Raw genomic sequence first — 23000 nt, 5'->3', positions numbered from 1 at the left:
CTCTTGTCTTTTTAGTTATTTGTTGCGAACCAAAAGAAAAGAAGAGAATGTAGAACATAACTTAACTAGATGGTCCTCATTACAAAAAAAGAACGATAACCCCTTAGCCAAAGCATTAACAACAAATATAATGTGTCACATTAGAGACAATTTCATTCATTGCGAGATTTCATGATTTCTATAGGATAGACACATGCCATTATTTGTGTCACATTTCATTGTGCGCCACTTCAAATGAAGTAGAAAAGTATAAGCATGGAGTAATAATTCAAACACGTTTATCTCTTTTGTCTAAATCGAGGATTTCAAAACCTTAAATCCAATCAGCTTTTTGATCAACTAATTTATGGTTACTCTGTTTGTTTTAATTAAATTGTTATCGATATATAAGTTGTAATGTTTAAACTTGAACTTATATCTTCATCCAAAGTTCCACTTGTCTTCTGGTCCCAACTTTTTTCTATACACAAAATATGGCTAGAAGGGGCTATTTTGGTTGTGATAGACTTATATAACTATTATTCACATCCTTGTGTCTCAAACTAATCAAATTATATCAAATAATATAAAAAAATTATTTTTTGTTTTAAGTATATGACAACTTTTAGTTAATTTGGGATACAAAAATTGGGACAGATAATCTACATTCCTATAATTCCTAAAGTGATCATATCATTTATTCACGTAAAACAGAAGATATCTTACATCTATTTATAGGAATTACTATTTTTGCATAACATGCTATACAGTGGCATGAAACTACCCCAATCAAATGCACAAAGTTCAAAATGCTATTTATTTCAAGATTCAATTTTTCTCTCTATTTCTATAAGATTATCAAGCATTGATAACTTAAAAACAAAGACATAGTGCCACTGCAAATATAGTGGCCATGCATGTTATTTGGACAAATTCTGATTTCTCCTTAAGCATGGTAAAATTCAAACCAATTGTGATCAAACCCTGTTGATTTCATCCTCATACAAGTTTTACCTTATCAGTGTCATCTTTAATCTCATTTGTTGTCAAAGTCAACATCTTTTTTCTTGCATCAATTGCATGCTGTGACATTTATAACAATGAATTATGTAACACCAGACTTACCAACACCATTTTCACCATACTTTATAATCATCAGTTAAACAGTTTTTGTTTTCAAATCAAAAGTTTTAGTATATAATTGCAAAATAGATGTGAAAGTAGTATTGACAAAACTAGTATGTCTAAGAAGCTAAGTGTAACAACAAATGTGAACTACGTAAATGCCACAGTAGCATAGCAGTTTGCATTTGAAACATAATTTACATTGTTTTTATAAGGGAAAGGAACAATAATATTTGTTTGGTATTATCAAAAGTGTTCTCTTATTCAATCAGTAAAAAACTAATTTTCTTGGAATACATGATTGTCCCTCAAAAGAATAGAATTCTTGACTTTTTGATATTTCTGAAAGAGCATTGCTATATCCTCATACTAAATCCTCCTACCCACACAAAAGTAACACATGTCACTTGTAATTTAATCATTAATAATTAAAGCATCTTATTGTGACACATGTCATATTCTTGTAGGTAAGAAAATTAGTATGAGAATATAGTATGAGAATATATCATTTTCCTTCTAAAAATCTCGAGAAATCTTACATTATTAAACTAATTATTTGGTTCATGACATCTCTGAAACAGTTAAAATTATCCATATAATCCATCAGTTTCACCTAGGATCAAATCAATCTGATGCAACAGTTGAATATAAAACAATGGATTACAACATTACCTGTCACATTCATGAACTGAAGTTGAGAAAGCAGATTAGTTACAGTTCCTGAATGTTCTATTCTCACTATAGTCCAAAGAATCCTATCATTCAATAATGACAGGTTGAATCATAGCACTCAATGATCAAATCAGTTGGGGAAAGCTTTTGGACCTTTTCTGGCTGCTATATGAATAATAGATATTGATATTATTCATTTTAAAATATATAAGATATAAAAATCTACCTTCATTTTAATTGTATCCCTTATTAACATATCAAGTACAATGGACTAAATTGAAAAGGTGGGAGAAAACTTATAGAAGTAAAAAATGTCTTGATCCAATGCAAAACTAAAAAGTTAACTTAAGATGTGTAGCCAAGCAATCATTTCATTGTATTTTGGACCATTACAATACCCACTACAGCTGAGATGTGACAACGTATGCATGTGGCATTAGAGTTTTGACCTATAAATATATTGTTGGGTTTATTCGAGTGTGAAGTTTCACATTGGATATGTAAGGAGTGAAAGAATTTGTAAGTAGAAAAAACTTATGGAACTAATGTTTCAAGGTTTTGGTTCAAGACATGTTGTCCGATGACGAAGGAAATTGAAGTCATATAACATTATGGTTGTCCTGAATCTTCCTTTCATAAACATGTAACCAAAAAGATGCAGATAGATTTTAAAGCAAATACAAGGACACAAACATATATGCTTGGTTTTGTCTGCTCAGTCTCAATAGATTGAAAATAATCTTAAACAGGGAAATTATGTCAGGAGACATTAGGCCACAGATTAAATCAACTGCACTGACCCAGAAATAAATAATTATCTTGGTACCAACCAATCACAACTTTCTCCAAGGTCACTAGTGGGTTGCTAATACCAAAAAAATCAAGATAGCATGACTAACGAAGAATTATAGATGAGTAGCCATTCAAACAACTTCACACCTATGATCAATTTATACACCAACTGACCCAATATGTGCTAATAGGACTTAAGTTAAACATGCTTCATTCCCCAATTGCCCGTGGAAATTCGATTGTTTCCCATCAACTTCTGATAAAATCCTTCAAGGAAAATGGTGGAGGCCCATCCTGCAAAGAGTAAATGAAAGATTTAGCTTGAACAGAGAGGTACTCTGCATAATATAGCAGTTATAACACCTTTCGCGGGGCAAATGCTAAGTGATCTCACCCAGAAAGAGACGAACGATCCAAAGGTTTGTTGGACAAAAATGTTTCAATTCTTAAATTAAGTAAGCTATGCCCATTACCTTGCCAGGCTCCTGAGTCAAGCATTGTCTGACAACTGTAGCCTGCTGTATTAGCCTTTCCATTGCCGCATAGCTGGGAAGGTTCAAGTGTGCTGAAAATGACCACCATACACGAAAAAGAAAAGGAAATACTTAACACAGGTAAACAAAAGCAAATATATTTGCGATGAACTATATTAAACAAAAAAATACTTAGAATTCAAGTTAACCAACCAAGAATTGCTCGATTTAAACTATCTGTAACCTGTTGCCTAAACTCTGAGCTAAGTAGATGAAACACTGGGGATTTCTCTGGCTCCTTATAAGCAAGAAGGGCCATAAAGTCCTGCAATTTTGGCAACTTAATATTTATCCAATCATAAGTGCATGCAAACTCACATCAGTCCATCACAAAAATGTTTTGCAACATGTAAACTTACTTGAAGCTTTTCCATATATTTTTGCTCCTTTCCAAAAGGGCTCAACTTGGTCTGAGCAAATTCCAAAGCTTCCGTGCTGCCAATGGAATGAAATTCTAAGAAAGAAGGAAGTTTAGAGCATGTTATCTTGAAGACAAAATTAATCTCTGCTCACCATTTCTTACAGCGTGCAAGCTCAACAAAATGAAGGCTAAGAAGATCAAACTCTAAATCCTTATTTTTGTTTAGAATATCCGGTGCTAGCTTCTCAGTAAGCTCAATAGCCTTAAGTGCATTGCCCTCTAGTGCACAATGAAAGATTCCTAAAGACAAATGAAATTTAGCATCAAGCAGATCTTTACTATCTATAATAGGCTCCAATAAAAAAATAACTTCAAAGAAGTACGGTGCATTTCCCAGAACACTTGTACTCCCATACAAATAAAAACCATAAGTGCAATGGTTAAGAAAGATTTAGTAATCAATGCTTTGTCAACGAACATGATTTATGAAAGAGCATTATGGCGTTATTCAATCCATGTAGCCAACCCCAACCAGTGAGATAAAGGCTTGATTGTTGCATAGGGGATGACCGAAACAAATATAAAACCATCAAGAGAAATATCATTTTTATATAGAAAAAGGCCACTTGATATATTAACATGATAAAAATGAACTGCAATAAAAATGATCATAATTCGATTTATTCAAGACAAATAGTAAGCTGCTATTTCAAAAGACTGCACATGTTTCAAGTGGTATTAGGCAAGTAATGAATTAGCATCCACCTTCAGTGGTAGAGTAGTCTAATGTGTATTTGTAAATGATGCAAAATTTTCCAAGAGTAGTTATTAATGAACAGTTAATGGACACTAAGCTTCCCAAGCAAATAAAGTATGCTTAGCAAGCAACCGATAGTCATGAATTAACCTTTTACAGTGAAATATCGATAACAAGAAGCCTACTTTTTCTTTTCTCCATGTTCTCCAAATAATCTGTCGGCTGTTTCATCCCCGTGCAAGCAATGAATGACTCCACTGATTCATTGTAGCAGTTATGTATGAGATATGACAGAACGACATCGTGGATTTCATTATCATTTATAGCCTGTAAATTCATGTAGCCAGAAGAAAGTAAAGAACTTATCTATAAATTATGACAAAAGAGTTAATACAACCAGAAAAATAGAAACCCAATAGAGCATACTGCACAGGTTAATGTCTCAGCTCAATTATGCTTTCTTTCAACAACAAAAATAAATAATTATTGTTTAGGCTAACAAAAAGTGATTCCAAGATACTCTAAAGAAGTGTTTTTTTAGAAGCTGAACAATATAGCTTCTATAAAAGCTAAATTTCACCTATTTTTGTCAGCTTCAGTTTTTTAGTAAAAACCTAACCAATAATTTATGCATATCTATAATACACAGAAAAAATTGGAAAAAAATCTTCACCAATGTAATAATCCTCAATCCTCTTGATGAATCTATTAGCCGATGACAATGTCATTGTTGCCCTAACTGCTATCATGTATAATATATATAAAATACGAGCTAAATGTACAGAGTGAAAAAAAAACAAAGGCACTTTATTCTTTTTTTTTTACGGTGAAAAAATCAAGTGAAAGGAGTACAAAACATAGGTTATTAATTACTGACCTAGGTTTGGATTGAGATATTCTAAAAATCACAACAACAAAAAAATAAATAAAAAATTGGGGTCTTAATAATGAAAATGGAGAAGAATAAACGTACGATGTTTTCGTATTGACGAGGATCGGGGTCCATGGTAGAAGACGAGAGAGAAACAGAAACGTATAACGAGATGCTACGCTATGCTTCAAGTGTGAACGCACGCGCCACCAGTTACGCGGTTGCAGTTGCGGTGGCTATGCGACTGAGAGGCGATTCCAACTCATCCAGACACAGAACAGTATCGTCTCTGTTTTGTTGTTTCTCATTCACACTTCACACGTGCCTCTTATTGGTCCACTTAGTTCCACGTCTTACTTGAGAATAGACATTAATGTAAATTAAACAAAACTTGTCCTAACTATGTTTGAAATTTTATTCCATACTAATAATGACATGTTATGCCTCAATTCAAAAATTAATCATTCATTTTTTCTATTTTATTTTATTATTATTGTTACATGATAGAATTGAAGATATAATTTGAGAAAACAAATCATTATAAAATTAGTAGGCATTCAAAGAGAAGATTGATGATAATTTATCTCACATTATTTAGGAAAACCAAAAACAATTATTTTGCATTGAAAAATAAATTATCTCACATTTCTAGAAGTAGTAGACTTGGATTTTCAATTTTTAAAAAAATATCTTTTGAATACTACTAAATCAAACTATTTACTAATAAATGTTGATTCAAGTGATACATGTTTAATTCCCCTTAAGCAAGGTCTCGTATTCGAGTCTTGTGCATTGAAAAAATATCCGTTAGGAGAATTAGCCCCACATACATGTGGTTGTTGTTCCTGACTCGGACATGATTGCCTCCAGTGCGAAGATAACTGTGGGAAACAAAAAACAAACTCTTTCAAGTTTACAATTTCTCAAATGAATTTTTTAAGAGTTTAAAATCTATGCATAGACAATATAAAGTTTTTTGCATTATCATTATTTACAATTTTTTTGTATTACTTTCTTTTGAGTGAGACTCAATAATTGCTAAAAATACTATGTGTATACCTATTAAATTCATTTTATAATTTTTATATTCATCAATTATATTATATGATGGTATATCTTTAATGATCTTCACTCCCAAGAATCTATTTTTCAAAAATTTAAACTTTTACACATTGAAAAAATGCCTCGAAATCCATTTTTGTAAATAATTCCAAAAGATGATGAAACAAATACAAAAGAGCGTAGTTAAGAGAATAGGTGAAGGAGCAAGTGGAACTTAGTCTAAGTTGTTGTTGCAGTGAAGGAATGCAATTTTTGTTAGGACAAAAAATTAGTTATTTTGGTAAAAGAATTAATATTGAAACTGAATTCAGATGGAGATTGAATCAATCCTAGGAACTAGGAAGATTGGTGAAAGCAACAATTGGATGATGAAGAATCAATGTTTGGTTTTCAAGTGGTGTTATATTTGGGAACAAAGAGCATTTTAAGCATGGTTCCATTAATAATGTAATGTAGAAATCAGATGGGTAAGATGAGGTAAGTGCCCTTCATAGAGGATAGTCATGGAAGGAGAAAGTGACAACTAGAGGATTCCAAAGGAACAAAGATCTCAATCATTGCTACAGTAATGAAGATGTAAGTGAGTTTTTACACTTGTAATGAAGGATTGGCTAACGCAACCAAACGAATCAGCCTAAATATGCTTCACGAACAAGTCTTAGGTTTGATTGTGAGTTGAGTTTTAGAAGGGAATAGTGGAACACTGTATTCCATGGTTTTGAAATGCTCAGTACTTAACTCGCAAACGAACCTATGAGTCTTTGAGCACTTTCTTCATCTGCATGTCCTAACACTGAAATGTCATTGTCTTCATCTATCACTATATTTGTTTTAGTAATTGTGTACCATAATGAAATATTATGGTTGGTAATTTTTATTTGTGTTGATATTAGGTGGCAAATTGGTTCATCAATGCAGGGATTCATCTATAGAAGCCAATGGTTCAGGTAATGTACAAAGAAGAGTTTGGTGATTCATCTATAGAAATTTTGAAGAGTAGACAAAGGTTTAGCATGAACAATAATTATACTCTTTATTCTGGTGCAACATAATGGTTACTTCTTCAGAGACTGATTTGTTAGATTATCATTTCTCAGATTCAGAAAAGCAACAACACAAGTTTGGCAATCCTTATCAGTTGCATCATGTGTTTGTGTTCTGAAATCTAGCAAAAATATCATTTCATGGTTTTAAAGGATCTCTGGAAAGGTGTAATAGTAGCATCACATAGCAGAAAAAGAAAGTCAAATGCTGCAACTTTTATTGTTCATTCTTGCTGCTATTTGTTCATAAAGTGATGTAAACCACAAAAACAGTACAAAATATACAGGTAGATATGTGTAGATATTTGTTTGTAATATCACAGATATGAAAATGATATGATTGGTTGTATGTGCAGGCAAGTTTTGTAAGGAAAAGGAAGGAACTCTTGTGCATCATGTTGAATAAGGAATCTTGTAAAGAAACGTAACTACTAACTAGTACTATGTGAACTTATTGACTCTTGTTTGGTAAATTTCACAGCATATTGTGTGGTCCATGTGTGACACCGAAGTTTGTGTCATTCATGAATGATCATGCTTTATAACTTGCATGCACCCATAGGAGTATAAACGTAATTCAACTTCATTATTCAACTACTACATTTTTTTTAATGATGATATTTGCCGGATAAAATGTGTCATATATGCGATAGAAATGTACTACTAGAACTTAAGGGAAAATTTTACCTCACAGTTATAAGATTACCCAATATTATATGAGACTCAATGTCGGGTGATAAAACAATTAATATTGAAATTGGATTCAGATGGAGATTGAACCAATCCTAGGAACTAGGGAGATTGGTGAAAGCAACAGCTGAGTGATGAAGAATCAATGTTTCATTTTCAAGTGGTATTATATTTGGGAACAAAGAGCATTTTAAGCATGGTTCCATTAATAATGTATTGTATAAATAAGATGAGTGAAATGAGGTAGGTGCTTTGATATAGGTAAGTGCCCTTCACAGAGGAAAATCATGGAAGGAGAAAGTGACAACCAGAGGATTCCAAAGGAACAAGGATCTCAATCATTGCTAAAGCATCCAAAGGGATCAACCTAAATATGCTTTGGTCATAACCAGACCAAACCCATTTTCATTTTTTCGGGTATACATCACACTTATTCACTAGCCAATGCAGATAAACTAATCTATTTCGAGTACATAGTGACATAAGTTTTGTCTCCATAACAGCTACATGGTTAAAAAACTACACATGTAGCACTTAACAATTGTGTTACACTGGGTTTGTATTCTGTATTTATTTTCATCTTTTACACTCATTTCACAAACTGTGATAATCAGTGTTCTTTCAACATCCCTATGCATGCATACAGTGGCTTATGAGAAAAAGCTATATATCCTATTTATATAATTTACACAGACCCTCACAAAATGACAATCCTAGAACTGAGAGTGTGCAAAAGATAGACTACTTTTCTTCTCTTTTTGAAGATCACAATAATCCAGTTAACAAAACAGTTTAAGTTTTAACCTATGAAGGGGTCTCCTCTTGTGTTGAGAGGGAAAGGGATTTACACTGTTTAGAACTACTTTTGAGTCTCCCAAAAAAATATAACTGCAGGGACTAAAGCTGGAACATTAATGCTTTTGTTTGTTGTTTTATAGTCAGCAAAAGTTGGGGACCATTTTTTTCCCTGTCATTTTGTATGTTTTTTTTAACATAACCAATTAACTTGGCTTCTTTAAGAAAGGCCAGAACTGTGTCATAGACTCCTAGGTCTGAGGATAGATGATAGATGATAGATGATAGATATAGATCTGCTATGAAAGAGTGGAAATTATTCATTGTTATTGTTTATATTCATTCAAATTATTATCAAAGGCATATTTACATCATTGATGTGCAGAAAATGCAAGGGCTATAAAGGCATGCTTTCAGGTCCACTTGCATAGTACCTATCTTGGATTTACCCTTAAATTTCTGTATGAAATATTAATGTATTCTGTAAAGATTTTAAGATATTTTACTCTGGATTTTGTCACTAAAGAGTTACTTGCACTCTAAAGATTTATTTTTTTTCTCATTAAAGAAAACATGATCTTGTTTTGTCTTGCACATAAGGAACTTCCTCTGCATATAAGTATATTTAGTTAATGGTAAAAACAGTTCTGCAACTTTTGTGTTAATAGCATGTACTTTAACCTCATTTTTTTATGCTCTTTACAATACACAAGTCACTTCTCTTTTCTTTTCACCTCTCATTTGACACCATATCCTAAATAAATAAATCTTTTGTGTGATTCTAGCATGTCTGGTTTTTGTGAATACTAGAGCTTCATTTCCACTAAGAATCAATGGCTGAAGTGTAAAGCCTTCAAATATGAAACTTGGGAGTTGATTGTGACCACTGATTACTCTCAACAATGAAACATCCATGGGCTTTCTGCAACATTGTACGGATTCTCCACTTCTGTGTATTTATTAAGTCTTATCTTCAGATAGCTTTTTACTCAAATAGTATCTTCAGTACATGTATAAAACAGTACTATTTTTTGTATTTTCAGAAATCAGAATGATATGAGATGTCTGTTTTTTTTTTCTTTCACTCTAGAATCTAGATTGTAGCTGAGTTACAACTCACATGCCTCAAATTTCCACTATCTTCAGTTCTTCACTTTATTAGTTAGACAAGGATATAACTTGTTTATAGTAGTAAGTCTCATTCTCAAATCCATATCCAAGTATCTTATCTCTCACAAACTCATCATGTCAAACTCTATAACCCATCAAAACCAATATGAAAACCAAGAGTTAGATGCTTATGGTTCTTCTTTAAGAAACAATAATGCATACCCTTTGGCCTTAGGAGTTTTTCCAAGCAATATTACATCCATTGGAGACAGAATGTCACTAACTGAGGGTTCTGAGATGAGTCACACAAGACATTTGATGGATCTTCTTGGAGCTGCTAATGAGAACAATCATCAAACTCAAGGCTTATTATCCCTTTCTTTAGGCTCTCACATGCTTGTTCCTTCTGATGAATACAGGCATAGACCCTTAAATCAAGGTCTCATGACCCCTAATTACTTCATGCCTGGCCAAGAAACAAGGGAAGCTTGTAACCCTGCAGTGGAGCATCATCATATAACTAGTGACTATTTTTTCACAAGTGGTGCTAGTTTTGCTTCATCTTCCACTTCATTGAACCTTTCTCCTTCTACTTCTTATGAAACTGAGTCTTTTGCTGGTGTTATTTCAAACTCAAGGTATCTTAAACCATCACAATCTCTTCTTGAAGATATTGTTGGTGTTGGTGCAAATGTGGTTGATAGAATGAATGAAAAGTATGTAGAGAAATTGTTTCATGGAAGTAGAACAGGTGCTAGAACACTTTCCACTGAGCTGAAAACAGAGTTGGGAAACATTGGACCATTATTAGCTGAAAAACAAGAACATCAAATGAAAATTGCAAAGTTGATTTCTTTGTTGGACGAGGTTGTCTTTGTTTTCTATGCCAGTTTTACTAACTTGGATACTTTTTACAAGGTTTTGGAGTTGAAATCAATGTCTTTTCTTTGGTCTGGTGAATTTTCAGGTAGAGAGCAGATATGAAAAATACTACCATCAAATGGAAGAAGTGGTTCAATCCTTTGAAATGATAGCAGGTCTTGGAGCTGCAAAGTGTTACACTGCTATGGCACTTCAAGCAATGTCAAGGCATTTTTGCAGCTTGAGAGATGCTATAGTGTCACAAATTAATGTGGAGAAAAGAAAACTCTTTCATGATTTGCCGAAAATCAATAGCGGATTATCTCAACTAAGCCTATTCGATAGAGACAACAGACAGGGTAGAGTGTCACTCCAACAACTTGGGATTATCCAAAGCCAACGCCAAGTATGGAGACCCATCAGAGGGTTGCCTGAAACATCTGTAGTAATTCTTCGTTCTTGGCTTTTCGAGCACTTTCTCCACCCGTAAGCTTATCGAATTTTGGTTCTTATTTTCTTCGTATTCGGCCGTTTCTTGCAGAAATTATTGCATGGTGGGTAACCAATTCGGTCAATAACAAGATGAGAGATGTCATGTTACTATTAGGCTGGAGACATATTCTCTCGAACCATGCAATTATTTATCCATTTACTGCCTCATAGAAATGCTAAATTGATATCCTATTATTGCAGTTATCCTAATGATTCTGAGAAGTTAATGTTGGCATCACAGACAAGTTTAACTAAAAACCAAGTAAGTTCTTATCCACAAACTTCTAATAAACCTTCTATAGGTAGATCAATGCCAATTAAGTTATCTTAACTAGTAAATTAAAAGACTGCAAAATGCTTAATACAATTATTTTATATGCAAGTTTCACTCAAAGACTAGAACTTTTTTAATATAAACTTGTACTAGTTATGATGCTCATGTTGGTGTATTTATTGTTGCTTCAGGTATCAAATTGGTTCATAAATGCTAGAGTACGGCTATGGAAACCAATGATAGAAGAAATGTACAAAGAAGAGTTTGGAGAGTCTTCAGAAGATTCCAACCCACAAGCTAATAACTATTTAACAAGGGAAGAAGATACCACATATTGTGTGGAGGATTGAATTTAAACCCAAACAAGACAATTTTGCTTCACAAAAATGCTCCTTGTAATGGTTGTCCATGTTTTTTTCAAAATCAGGACAGAATCATTGTAATGTAACAATGTGAAGATGAGCCAAATTGGCTTCATGTGAAATTCTAGATTTTCAAAAACATGTTATTAGAGTATTAACCAGCATTTTAACTATTAACTAATGTTGAATATTTAGTTTTAGTTATGTCATGTTTGTAGTTACAATTGATTCGAGTGTTAAGGGAAGAGGACTTAAGGAGTAGAGTAATAAGAAAGTGAGAGTTCAAATCTTACGTTCGATGTTTCTTATTTTACATCTGTATGGTTTCCTTAAGACATTAGTCATAATTGTAAGAGTAATGATTAAATTCGACCACACTCTATATTGATTAGACTTAAAAGGTGACTCTAATCCTTAAAAAATGAATAGATTTGGGTGGTAACCTTCTAATGTGGTTGTCTAGACAAAATTATTGGTTTGATAGGTAGACATAAATTAGGCTGGTTATAAAGTAAGTTAGGTTGTCTAGTAAAAAGCCACTTTAAACTTGGCATATTATTAATCACAATTTTTTGGGCTTAGCTGGCCTTCCTTGCAAAAAAAAAAAAAAAGTAATAAAAAATTAAGATATTAATATGTATAATTTAATGAAAATAATTAATAAAATTAAGATATTAATAAAATTAAGATATTAATAAAATTAACCAGACCTGGACCATTTTGAACTTGAGAGCACTTATTGAAGTAATTCCAGCTAAATCTGCTTCCTTATCTTTTGGTTTTCTTCAAATTTTATGAATGTGTTCCCAACTTTTTTACATCTTAGTCTAACTCATGCAATAAAACATTCACCAAGTACTGGTCACTTGGGAGTGATAAGGTGGTCAATGGTGAAGAAGACGGTCATAAGGAACGGAGTGCTGGAGGTTGTAGATTTGAGTCACACTATCAATAAAAAATGGGAGTTATAAGATGATTTGATAATAGTCAGACACTCAGACAATAAATTAATTTCTTAGTGAAAAGAGTAAAGATAGGCTTTTAAAGTTTAGGCCACTCCATTATTTAGGGCTTTGAAGTTGAGGCCCAAAGTGATGGATGTGAAGCAAAGAAGAAGAGAAGAAATAGATTTATTACCATCAATTATTATTATTGTGATGTGAGAGTGAGTTTGCAATCAGTGGTGAAGATCGAAACCCTAGAAAGAAAATGGGAAATTAGAGTGAGCGAATGGCGAAGCAGCATAATGCTCAAGCGTCGATGACAATGGCGAAGAAGAGTTTGGCGCTAATGTTACTCGCATTCTTCTCTCTATCAACTATTATCATTATCTTAATGAGATCCAACAATTCCGATTCCTGTCACAATTTACTAACACAACATAATGAAATTCGATCCCCTTCATCTTCTTCCTCTTCCATGGAACCTAGTCCTTTAGATTTCATGAAGTCTAAGCTAGTTCTCATGGTTTCACATGAACTCTCTCTTTCAGGTGGACCCTTACTCCTTATGGAATTAGCGTTTCTCTTAAGAGCCGTTGGTTCCGACGTCGTTTGGATCACTAATCAGATTCCTCCTGAACCTGATCACGTTGTTTATAGCTTAGAGTCTAAGATGTTACACAGAGGAGTTCAGGTGAATATTGAAAATTATCTAATTAATGTGCCATTTCTATTTATATTCATATAGTAAATTCAAAAAAGTTTTGTAAAAAAAAAATTGTGAAACATAGTTAGGAGCAATGTTGTGAAACCAAGCCGGATATCAAATCGGAAGATGTCTCATATTAGGTTTAACTGTTTACCGCCTAGTATAACATCTCTGTGTCTTTTTTTGGACCGAGGTAAAATAAAATATTAGAGTATTATCCCGTTTTTATTTAAATTATGTAAACCGTTCCGTTTACTCTTTGGGTTATTGTGGTTTAACTGGATTAAACATAGTCGTACCGGACTTTCCCTGGTTCAAAGCGGTCTAACCTCTCATTCGAGTAAGACTGCAAACTAGAACCATTTTCAAGTCCGATCATTGGTCTCGGACTGCCTGGTCTGGTCCGTTTCTCATAACATTGGTTAGGAGTATAAAGAATGTATATGAAGTGATACATGTTGAAATGTTTGTGGCTCATTGATAGTTTATTGATGATATGATAGGTGATGCCTGCTAGAGGTGAAAAGGCTATTGATACAGCTCTTAAAGCTGATTTGGTTATTCTAAATACTGCTGTGGCTGGAAAATGGCTGGATGCTGTTCTTCCGAAGGATAAACTTTCCGTTGTTCTTCCAAAGGTTTTGTGGTGGATTCATGAAATGCGAGGGCATTATTTCAAAGTGGAATATGTTAAGCACCTCCCTTTTGTTGCAGGTGCTATGATTGATTCTCATACAACCGCTGAGTACTGGAAGAATAGGACTAAAGAGCGTTTAGGGTATGCTTGTTCCAACATTATTTCATGCATATTGTTGGATTATGCTGATACCTGTTTTGTATGATCTGTAACTTCGCTCGTGTTTCTAACTTCATGCTTTCTTTTGACTTTGTTGTAGGATTAAAATGCCTGACACATATGTTGTGCATCTTGGTAATAGCAAGGAGCTTATGGAAGTTGCTGACGATGGGGTTGCAAAGAGGGTTCTTCGTGAGCATGTTCGGGAGTCTCTTGGAGTCAGAAATGATGATCTACTTTTTGCCATCATAAATAGTATGATCTCCTACTCATTTTATATTTCTATTGTAGTTTATTGGACACCAATGTAATGCCTGATCTCCTATTTAGGTTATTACCTGATTAACCTCTTTTAGCTCCTAGTTTCTGGTTTATTTTGTTGAAGGTCTAAAATTAGCTGTTTGCCCCACCGGAGTTATTGTGCTCACATTTATGATTTCCTTTAGCAGATCTTGTTCTAGATATGTCAAATTTAGTTTTGCAAACTGCAGCATGGATACCAATTGGGATTTAGATAGCTAATTGTGATCATAAAAATCATTTCCTCTGTGCATTTATGTGTTGTGGGAGAGGGAAGAGGTGATAAAAAAGAGATTGTCATGATTACCACCTTTCTGTTTGTATATCAATTTGATCCTTCCCTCTGTTATATTTACGCCCTTTCTGTTCACTCTGCCAATGCCTTTATTTTACCACTCTATATTTTGATCTCCAGTGTGATTTTCTATTTTTGATAAAAAAGCTCCAGTCTGATATAATTGCAGGTGTTTCACGTGGTAAAGGGCAAGATCTATTTCTCCGCTCCTTTCATAAAAGTTTGCAATTCATTCAGGAGAAGAAACTGCAGTTGCCATCTTTGCATGCTGTAGTTGTAGGGAGTGATATGAACAAACATACAAAAACTGAAATGGAACTGCGCAAATTTGCCATTGATAATAAGATTCAAGACCGTGTTCACTTTGTCAACAAAACCCTGGGAGTGGCTCCTTACTTGGCTTCTATTGATGTTCTTGTTCAGAATTCTCAGGTATCTTCCGATAATATGCACTGCCAAATTGATTATGAAACAGAACATATATTACATTGTAATTTGTTAGGGCTGTGGCCCCACGATTTGAATATCTATCCTTATTTTTTACTGAAATAATTTAATCCGCAAATAAATTATTTTGCACCTGCCACCTGTCTGAGTAGGAACCTGAAGATAGATTGCACTAATTATGCTTTAAATCTGTTTAAAATGTCACTTTGACTTTTGGGTTCTGTTCATGAATGTGCTTTTCTTCATCCCAGGCACGTGGAGAATGTTTTGGAAGGATAACCATTGAAGCAATGGCATTTCGTCTGCCTGTACTGGTATCTCCATTACTACTTAAAAACAAGTTGCCTTGTCATTTAAGTTGGCTTGTGTTTAATCACCATTAGTTTTGCCTGATATGCTTGTCATCATTTGTGTAACTGCGGTCCGATTTGGATATATGATATCATGCTTTATCTCTAACTCTATTTTGCATTAAAAATATCCGCAGGGCACCGCAGCTGGGGGCACAATGGAGATTGTGGTGAATGGAACAACGGGTTTGTTGCATCCCGCTGGAAAAGAAGGCGTAATACCTCTAGCAAATAATATTGTGAAATTGGCAAGTCATGTTGAGAAGAGGTTAACAATGGGAAGGAAAGGGTACGAGAGGGTGAAAGAGATGTTTCTGGAGCACCATATGGCACATAGAATTGCATTGGTTCTTAAGGAAGTTTTAGGGAAGGCTAAGAACAATTAAATTAACCAGATTAGTTACTTACTGATAAATTGTAAATTGATTCTACAGGGTAAAGAAGAGAGTGGTTCGGTGAGAATGAATTGTGTATATTTCTCATGTCCTTTGTATCGTGTGTTCTGTGTTGTGGGAAATTTGGTTGGTGTATCATGTAAAGGATTGCTAGACTAGCATAGTAGCACTGAAACTAATATTTAACTCAAATTTGAGGTTTCAATTTGCCAAAGTTGTGATCAGATTAATCAACCTCCTTATAAGTTTTGTAAACTCACAAAATTTGAGGTAATATTTGTTCTTCTATTGTACTTTCTCCAGTTTCTATATTTTCATTCATCTGATTTTGTTAAATTGTAGTTTAAATCTTCAAAATTATTTTTTATGGTCAAGTCTTTGTGCTAAGTTTTGTTATTAATTTTATTCTTTATGCATATATTGGTGTATAATGGACTTCAATTTGGATATAGGCCATTGCAAATTGGATTTCTAGTAAATATTAATTTTGGCTTTCTCATTCAATCATTTCCATATTTTCTATCATAGTGTCATTAAAATCACATCATACTTGGAGCATAATTATGGAATTATAAAGCAAATAATTTGAATATATAAAATATTACATCAGTAATCAATCAACATTATGTACCCAAAAAAAAGTATTCAATCAACATTTGAATGTATCAGTATAAATCATGTTTCCCCTAACGATTATGTATCTATCAATAATTTCTCAATTAATTCGTTTAGGATTGTTTTTTTATATGTGTAACCTTATGCTTCATTATTCATTATTATTTATTAAATTAGTCACGTTTTCTTGCATCTAGATTATTAGAAAGAATTTTAGCTCAAGAAAAACAAGGAATTTGTTATTTTCATTTAGTTAATTTATTATCTTAGAAATTACATACTATCATCAATTAATAATATATCACTATATATACAGTTTAGCTAACCATGACATTTTCAAGCAATATATACAAGGAAAACAGAGATTAAAAAAATAATATAATTGAATATAAAAGAAAAAATAATTAAAGTTTTTCAATACTAACAAAACCATTGTTATTTGAGACATTAGTGTTATTAAGTAATAAAGGGTTTCCGCAACTTCACTTCTCCCATTGTTCGAAGTATCACAAAATAAGTATGACGGATACAGAAGACGCTCTACGACGTCGTAACGCGGTCACCGGATACCGAAAGAAACTCCTTCAACACAAAGAATTGGAATCCAGAGTCCGATCTGGTTTATCTCCTTACTTCACTTTAATTCTTCGTTTTTCTTCCAATTATATACTTATAACTTCTATTTCAAATCCTCGTTTTACGGTTTCACTTGTTCTGTTACCTTGTTCCATTTTATGGATTCGTTAGGTTTTTTATTTAATATTAATTTTTGGAACAAAACTATGTCTGTTTCGTTTTGAGCCTAACCTAGGAGAAATGAATTGTCAAAATCTGTGAATTAGGGTTAGATGATTAATTAGATCTATTATCATATCAAAATCACTTAGAAACCTCTCTGAGCTTATTTTATTGAAATATAAGTAATTTCATATTTGAGCATAAATATAATGACTCAGTTCTTAGTTAGAGACCAGATGCATAACATCGTTGGTTAATCCGACCCTTTAGATTGTGATTTTGTGATAAATATAAGTTTCATTAAGTTCCTTTTTTGATTGGTGTCTTTTTTTCTAAAAAAAGAAAGAAAAATCAACCATGGATAATGGGCTTGAATTGTTATGGACGATAATAGTGACTTTGGATTTAAAACACTAATTGCAGTCCGGGAGAATTTGCGTGCTTCAAAGAAAGAGTTCAATAAAACAGAAGATGATTTGAAGTCTCTTCAAAGTGTTGGGCAGATCATTGGCGAAGTTCTCAGGCCTCTTGACAATGAACGCTGTAATGACTCTTTCCTTTTCATATTGGAATGATATATGTTGTTCAAATGCGTTATTCTTATCCTTGCTATATCTATATTTAGGTTCTCTGTTATGGACACTTGGATTACCAACATAATGTTTTATAAAATGTTGAGATTGAGATTATTTGCATTGGCCTTTTTTTCTGACTTTATCCCTCAGAAACTTTTATGTTTTATGTTCCTTACATCCTTGCGAATATAAATTATTTGAGTTCCTAGCCAATAACCACCTGCTCTGTTTTCTTGATTCATATGAATTTAAGAGTAAGTCAGTGGTTATAAAATTTATTTGTTTTTGTTATCACAGTGATTGTTAAAGCAAGCAGCGGTCCTAGGTATGTAGTTGGCTGCCGCAGTAAAGTGGATAAGGAAAAGCTAACTTCCGGGACAAGAGTTGTTCTTGACATGACAACACTCACCATCATGCGTGCTCTTCCACGTGAAGTAAGTTATCGCAGTTTATTCTTTTCATATTTTTGTTTGGGAATGTGTTGGTCGTGTTTTGTTGTGCTATCTGATTTGGTTATTTCTGATAATATGGGCTATTTTTTCATGCATGCTTGATTACTATTGTTTATCATGCCAGGTTGACCCAGTAGTTTACAACATGTTGCATGAAGATCCCGGTAATGTCAGTTATTCAGCTGTTGGTGGCTTATCTGATCAGATAAGGGAACTGCGGGAATCAATTGAATTACCTCTAATGAATCCTGAGCTCTTTCTTCGAGTTGGAATTAAGCCTCCTAAGGTGATTGATTACCTTTTCACTATGCTCTGTAGTTGCTGACCTCTATTCGTATAAATTTTAACTTTTGCAGCTTTGTCATCTAAAGCTCTACATATTTGGTCCAAGTGTTTTAAGAAACCATGTTTTTTATTTTTGCATCTGATCATCGTCTTCGTAATTCTCTTCTTTCAGGGTGTTCTCCTTTATGGGCCTCCTGGTACTGGTAAAACATTGTTGGCTAGGGCAATTGCCAGTAATATAGATGCTAATTTCTTAAAGGTCGGATAATGTTTCTTTTCAAACTTTCTATTTTTTGAAGTTTCCTTCATTGTAAAGTTTTGCTTAACTTCTCTTCTTTTTGATGTAGGTTGTTTCAAGTGCCATAATTGACAAGTACATTGGAGAAAGTGCCAGGTTGATTCGAGAAATGTTTGGTTATGCACGTGATCACCAGGTGAGCTTTGTGTGAAGTTTTCTTCCTTTTGGTTTATGTATACTGATTGGAAGTAGTTCTAAATCTCCACTTTATTTAGCCCTGCATCATTTTTATGGATGAGATCGATGCCATTGGTGGTCGTCGTTTCAGTGAGGGAACAAGTGCAGATCGTGAGATTCAGAGAACACTGATGGAGTTGCTTAATCAACTTGATGGGTTTGATCAACTAGGGAAGGTTTGTTTTAGTTCATAATCCCATTTAACTTGATTTAAAAACAGTCACCACACTTGAAATTTGAAAGCACAATCCCTTGTAGCAAATGAAGTGAATATAAAAGCATCTATCTTTTCTCATTGATGTATTTTGGATATGATGGTTGATTTTTTCCTGCAAATGATCATTGAAGAAAACTAACGGTGGATTTATAATGACATTGCTGTTTCATTTATGTTTAGGTTAAAATGATAATGGCAACAAACCGACCTGATGTACTTGACCCTGCTCTCTTGCGTCCTGGGAGACTGGATAGAAAAATAGAAATTCCCTTGCCAAATGAACAATCAAGGACGGAAATTCTGAAGATTCATGCTGCTGGAATCGCTAAGCATGGTGAAATAGACTATGAAGCTGTTGTGAAGCTTGCCGAGGTGAGCCCAGTGCTTTGGGTTAGTTTTTCAATCAATTTTATGCTTGTCTGATGTATTGTCTGTTGCAAATTAAATTACCCAGGGATTTAACGGGGCTGATCTTCGAAATGTGTGCACGGAGGCTGGAATGTCAGCTATTCGTGCAGAGCGTGATTATGTGATCCATGAGGATTTTATGAAGGTGAGATCTTTATTTATATAAGTATTTTTTTTCTGTGTAAAGACCAGTACAAAGTTTCTACCTCACCTTGCCATTTACCGATAAAAATTCTGATTTCTTTCTTTGGTTCCAGGCCGTGAGGAAACTGAATGAGGCAAAGAAACTTGAATCCAGTTCACATTACAATGCTGATTTTGGAAAGGAATAGAATCAATTGCAAAATTCTTTTAACAGCCATGGATATGCAGGCAGTGCATCTTTTGAGCCAAAAACACTTCGTCCAGTTCGATCAACTCGTAGGGGCTAGGCAAGATGATCCCATTGGGCTAGGACTCATCTTAATTCTGAAGTTTGATGGAGAACTTAAATACGGGTTGAGTTGTTTTCCCAAACTCAACTGTATTATTGCTTTTTTTCCTTTTCTTTTTCTGAATTGTAGAATTGTGTGGCTCATTATATTTATACTACCATTTTGGCATGTGAATTTGAATTTGCCCTTTATGTTTATTTTAAAAAAATTAAAACAATAGATTTGTATGTTTTTTGTCCATTATAATGATTTTCTTAATAGTGCTTTAAACGCTCCTTTTTAATTTCGGTACAATACTCCTTTTTAAATTGTGTCTTCTGAAGAGAAACAATCTTCTGTCAAGGGTCCTCATTTGTTAGTGTGCCCTTTGCTTCAGTTTTTAATTATCAACATATAGACATGGACTGTTATTTTAAGTTCCAAGTTGTGAAAAAGCATTACTAGCACTTAAATTATATCTAAATCCTCCCACTTCATAGGAATAGCGTTCAAAGAATATTAGTATTTTAACTTTTAAGAAAAAGACAATAAAAACCAGATGAAGAGTTTGATAAACAAATATGTCTGATGAGTACCGTTTTATTTATGATACATATCAAATGAGACTACACTTACACCGGAAATCATAACATTGGAAATTATAAACTTCAGCAAATAAAAAGAATATGTATTTATTTTTCCATTGCAAGACACCCTTTTAAAGCTTCTTAATCTCAATCCTTAGGAGTGAGAATAACAAAACCCTTTATTTTAAATACTACTACAACATTAGTTACACATTGATTCATTCAATCACCCAAGCAATTCCAAGAAAACAGTATCAGAAACACACTTGTGTGTTTTCCAAATCCTCCAAATGTGAGATAGTTAACTCACCATAGAAAATTATCCTCAGAAGCCATAATGGGTTCATTAAGATAAAGCATGTTAATGGGATTCATGAAATTCTCATCACTATTGACATAACAATCTCTTTCATAAGCCCCATTGCCATTTGTGGTACTTGTGTTGATGAGGTTGATAATACCATTTAGTGATTCAAACCTTTGGTTAAGTTCAACAATCTGAGTCCTTAAAATGGAATTCTCAGCCTCAACTTTCAGATAATGCTGTGTAGTGATGTTAACACTTGTGAGGATTTCACTCTTATCCTTTGTTAACTGAGACACCTGATTCATCATATCATCTATATGATTCTGCTTTCTCATCCTACACCTTCTTGCTGATTCTCTATTTGACACTTTTCTCTTGTTTTTTCTTTGATCCATAAGAACCTTCAAATCCTCTTCAGAACCAGAGCTCTGAAATTTTGTGCATGTAGAGGAATTTCCAGTAGATGGTGCCATATCAAATTTTTACACTAACCCAATTATGTTTCCAATCAGTTATAGTTACAATTACAGTTACAGTAGTTATGGTTTCAGAAAAACTAATAATAAAGATACAGAAGCAAGTAAAACTAAAACATACACGTAATTTATGTAACTATTATTATTACAATGAAAGTGGAAAACAATGAAAAAACATAGAACCAGTAAAGGAAGGCAACAGAAAGAGATTGAACTAAGTGGGTCCTGCGTTTGAGGGAAGAGTCTATAATAAATCCGGAACAAAGAATTTCACTGATAACTGGAGACATGAATGTCAAACAGAAGAGGACAAAGTACTAGGAATATTAACAATATGAAAAGACATTAAGATGTTTCATAAAATCTAAGTAGACAAAGAAAAGAAGGGGAATTGTTAGAAGGTGAAAAAGAGAAGTTGAATGGGTAAATGAAGAGACAATTTTATAGAAGAAAGTTGAGGAATGAGGAAAGAGAGACAAATGGCATCGAAATTTTCTCCAAGGAAGAGAGACATTATTGCTTATGTGAGGTAGAGACTAATTATTTAAGGTAAAGGGTGAAACTAATTTAGTTGTTGTAGAAATTATATAAAATCAATAAATTCTAATACATTTTCTAAATTTAACCTTAGATACTAATCATTAATCATTATACACATAAAAATAGGAAAGAAAGAAATACCATAAATGCTAAAGTTAAAGATATAAACTTAAAATCAATGGTATAACTCTAGTCTAATAATAATGAGTAGCTCAAAATTCCAACATTAGCCAAATAAGGTTAAATAATTAAATCTCTCAAAGGCTTAAAACTAAGTGCTAAGTTCTACATTTATAGTGAAGAATATTGAGAGATGGTTAACCAAAGTCTAGTTGTTTAAATGAGTTAATCATTTAAAAACGCCTGATAAGAAGGAAATATACTCTCTATTAATGGAAAGATATATCCTTAAAAAATCAAAGAAAATCTAACATATATCACATTTATGTTTTAAGTATAATAAAATAAGATATATATCATTCAAAATACAAATAAATAAAAATACTGGTCGAGGATCGTATTCGTGTGCAAGTTAGGATTTAGAGAAAATACAAATCACACTTAATATATTGAAGAGGAGCATGTGGATGTTCTCACTAACTTCGAGGACTAAATATCAATTTGTACGAAGATTTTAATAATTTTATCTATAGTTAACATATATTAAAAGAGAAAAAATCTATTGACTAATAGTAAATGAGATACCATGTTAGACTAAATGTTTAATTTCTGAAAACGATATTTATTGAGAAATACAATTATCATTTAAAAAGATTTATCCAAAAGAGTAAGAAATAAGCTTATACTCATAGATATTTATTACACTAATGTCAAAGATGGTATGGGTATGTTCCAATAAAATATACTTGATGTTATTACTATTTTCTTAGTAAAAAGCGA

The 23000-nt window shown here is 33.1% G+C and overlaps 5 protein-coding genes across 9 annotated transcripts; 3 read left to right on the top strand and 2 right to left on the bottom strand.

Moving 5' to 3' along the window:
* LOC109326691 (glucose-induced degradation protein 8 homolog) lies at window positions 2382–5433 on the bottom strand. 3 transcript variants are annotated; one of them, XR_002105278.1, is made up of 8 exons: window positions 5193–5421; window positions 4405–4546; window positions 3615–3762; window positions 3461–3536; window positions 3255–3366; window positions 3042–3133; window positions 2598–2862; window positions 2382–2474 (listed from the first exon to the last, which is right to left on the bottom strand). XR_002105278.1 is itself a non-coding variant. In XM_019559430.1 (8 exons), the coding sequence occupies exons 2-8, from the start codon at window positions 5223–5225 to the stop codon at window positions 2818–2820; spliced, it is 648 nt and encodes a 215-aa protein (XP_019414975.1). In that variant the 5' UTR covers window positions 5226–5257; window positions 5295–5433; the 3' UTR covers window positions 2395–2817. The 3 variants fall into 3 exon arrangements, 2 of the variants coding, with proteins under 2 accessions (XP_019414975.1, XP_019414974.1); XM_019559430.1 differs by having other exon boundaries at window positions 2395–2862; window positions 5193–5257; window positions 5295–5433; XM_019559429.1 differs by having other exon boundaries at window positions 2395–2862.
* LOC109326687 (BEL1-like homeodomain protein 11) lies at window positions 9274–11887 on the top strand. The gene is made up of 4 exons (XM_019559423.1): window positions 9274–10657; window positions 10758–11137; window positions 11345–11405; window positions 11609–11887. Exons 1-4 carry the CDS (start codon window positions 9926–9928, stop codon window positions 11765–11767), a joined length of 1332 nt encoding a protein of 443 aa, XP_019414968.1. The 5' UTR covers window positions 9274–9925; the 3' UTR covers window positions 11768–11887.
* Window positions 11428–21955, bottom strand: LOC109326689 (bZIP transcription factor 11-like). 3 transcript variants are annotated; one of them, XR_002105277.1, is made up of 2 exons: window positions 20954–21955; window positions 11428–11439 (listed from the first exon to the last, which is right to left on the bottom strand). XR_002105277.1 is itself a non-coding variant. In XM_019559427.1 (2 exons), exons 1-2 carry the CDS (start codon window positions 21555–21557, stop codon window positions 21084–21086), a joined length of 435 nt encoding a protein of 144 aa, XP_019414972.1. In that variant the 5' UTR covers window positions 21558–21952; the 3' UTR covers window positions 20852–21083. The 3 variants fall into 3 exon arrangements, 2 of the variants coding, with proteins under 2 accessions (XP_019414972.1, XP_019414971.1); XM_019559427.1 differs by lacking the exon at window positions 11428–11439 and having other exon boundaries at window positions 20852–21167; window positions 21207–21952; XM_019559426.1 differs by lacking the exon at window positions 11428–11439 and having other exon boundaries at window positions 20852–21955.
* Window positions 12923–16226, top strand: LOC109326686. Its single transcript, XM_019559422.1, has 6 exons — window positions 12923–13414; window positions 13933–14207; window positions 14326–14480; window positions 14990–15252; window positions 15519–15581; window positions 15755–16226. The coding sequence occupies exons 1-6, from the start codon at window positions 13010–13012 to the stop codon at window positions 16001–16003; spliced, it is 1410 nt and encodes a 469-aa protein (XP_019414967.1). The 5' UTR covers window positions 12923–13009; the 3' UTR covers window positions 16004–16226.
* Window positions 17078–20430, top strand: LOC109326688 (26S protease regulatory subunit S10B homolog B). The gene is made up of 10 exons (XM_019559425.1): window positions 17078–17246; window positions 17789–17908; window positions 18238–18374; window positions 18517–18678; window positions 18850–18936; window positions 19025–19111; window positions 19191–19328; window positions 19550–19741; window positions 19824–19922; window positions 20035–20430. Exons 1-10 carry the CDS (start codon window positions 17147–17149, stop codon window positions 20107–20109), a joined length of 1197 nt encoding a protein of 398 aa, XP_019414970.1. The 5' UTR covers window positions 17078–17146; the 3' UTR covers window positions 20110–20430.

Source organism: Lupinus angustifolius, chromosome LG14 (genome assembly GCF_001865875.1).
Source record: "Lupinus angustifolius cultivar Tanjil chromosome LG14, LupAngTanjil_v1.0, whole genome shotgun sequence".
Taxonomy (NCBI): Eukaryota; Viridiplantae; Streptophyta; class Magnoliopsida; order Fabales; family Fabaceae; genus Lupinus; species Lupinus angustifolius.
The sequence above is the reverse complement of the archived record's forward strand: the minus strand, read 5'-3'. Positions and strand labels throughout refer to the sequence as shown.

Coding starts and splice junctions, on each gene's coding strand:
- LOC109326691 (XM_019559430.1), bottom strand. CDS start 5,225: ATGGACCCCGATCCTCGTCAATACGAAAACATC. Junction 3,537..3,614: donor CTTGCACGCTGTAAGAAATG/GTGAGCAGAGAT, acceptor TTCCATTGGCAG/CACGGAAGCTTTGGAATTTG. Junction 2,863..3,041: donor TGACTCAGGAGCCTGGCAAG/GTAATGGGCATA, acceptor TACTCTTTGCAG/GATGGGCCTCCACCATTTTC.
- LOC109326687 (XM_019559423.1), top strand. CDS start 9,926: ATGTCAAACTCTATAACCCATCAAAACCAATATGAAAACCAAGAGTTA. Junction 10,658..10,757: donor TGATTTCTTTGTTGGACGAG/GTTGTCTTTGTT, acceptor GTGAATTTTCAG/GTAGAGAGCAGATATGAAAA. Junction 11,406..11,608: donor CAAGTTTAACTAAAAACCAA/GTAAGTTCTTAT, acceptor TTGTTGCTTCAG/GTATCAAATTGGTTCATAAA.
- LOC109326686 (XM_019559422.1), top strand. CDS start 13,010: ATGGCGAAGCAGCATAATGCTCAAGCGTCGATGACAATGGCGAAGAAG. Junction 13,415..13,932: donor TGTTACACAGAGGAGTTCAG/GTGAATATTGAA, acceptor ATGATATGATAG/GTGATGCCTGCTAGAGGTGA. Junction 14,208..14,325: donor AGGACTAAAGAGCGTTTAGG/GTATGCTTGTTC, acceptor ACTTTGTTGTAG/GATTAAAATGCCTGACACAT.
- LOC109326688 (XM_019559425.1), top strand. CDS start 17,147: ATGACGGATACAGAAGACGCTCTACGACGTCGTAACGCGGTCACCGGA. Junction 17,909..18,237: donor GCCTCTTGACAATGAACGCT/GTAATGACTCTT, acceptor TTGTTATCACAG/TGATTGTTAAAGCAAGCAGC. Junction 19,742..19,823: donor CTGTTGTGAAGCTTGCCGAG/GTGAGCCCAGTG, acceptor TAAATTACCCAG/GGATTTAACGGGGCTGATCT.
- LOC109326689 (XM_019559426.1), bottom strand. CDS start 21,557: ATGGCACCATCTACTGGAAATTCCTCTACATGCACAAAATTTCAGAGC.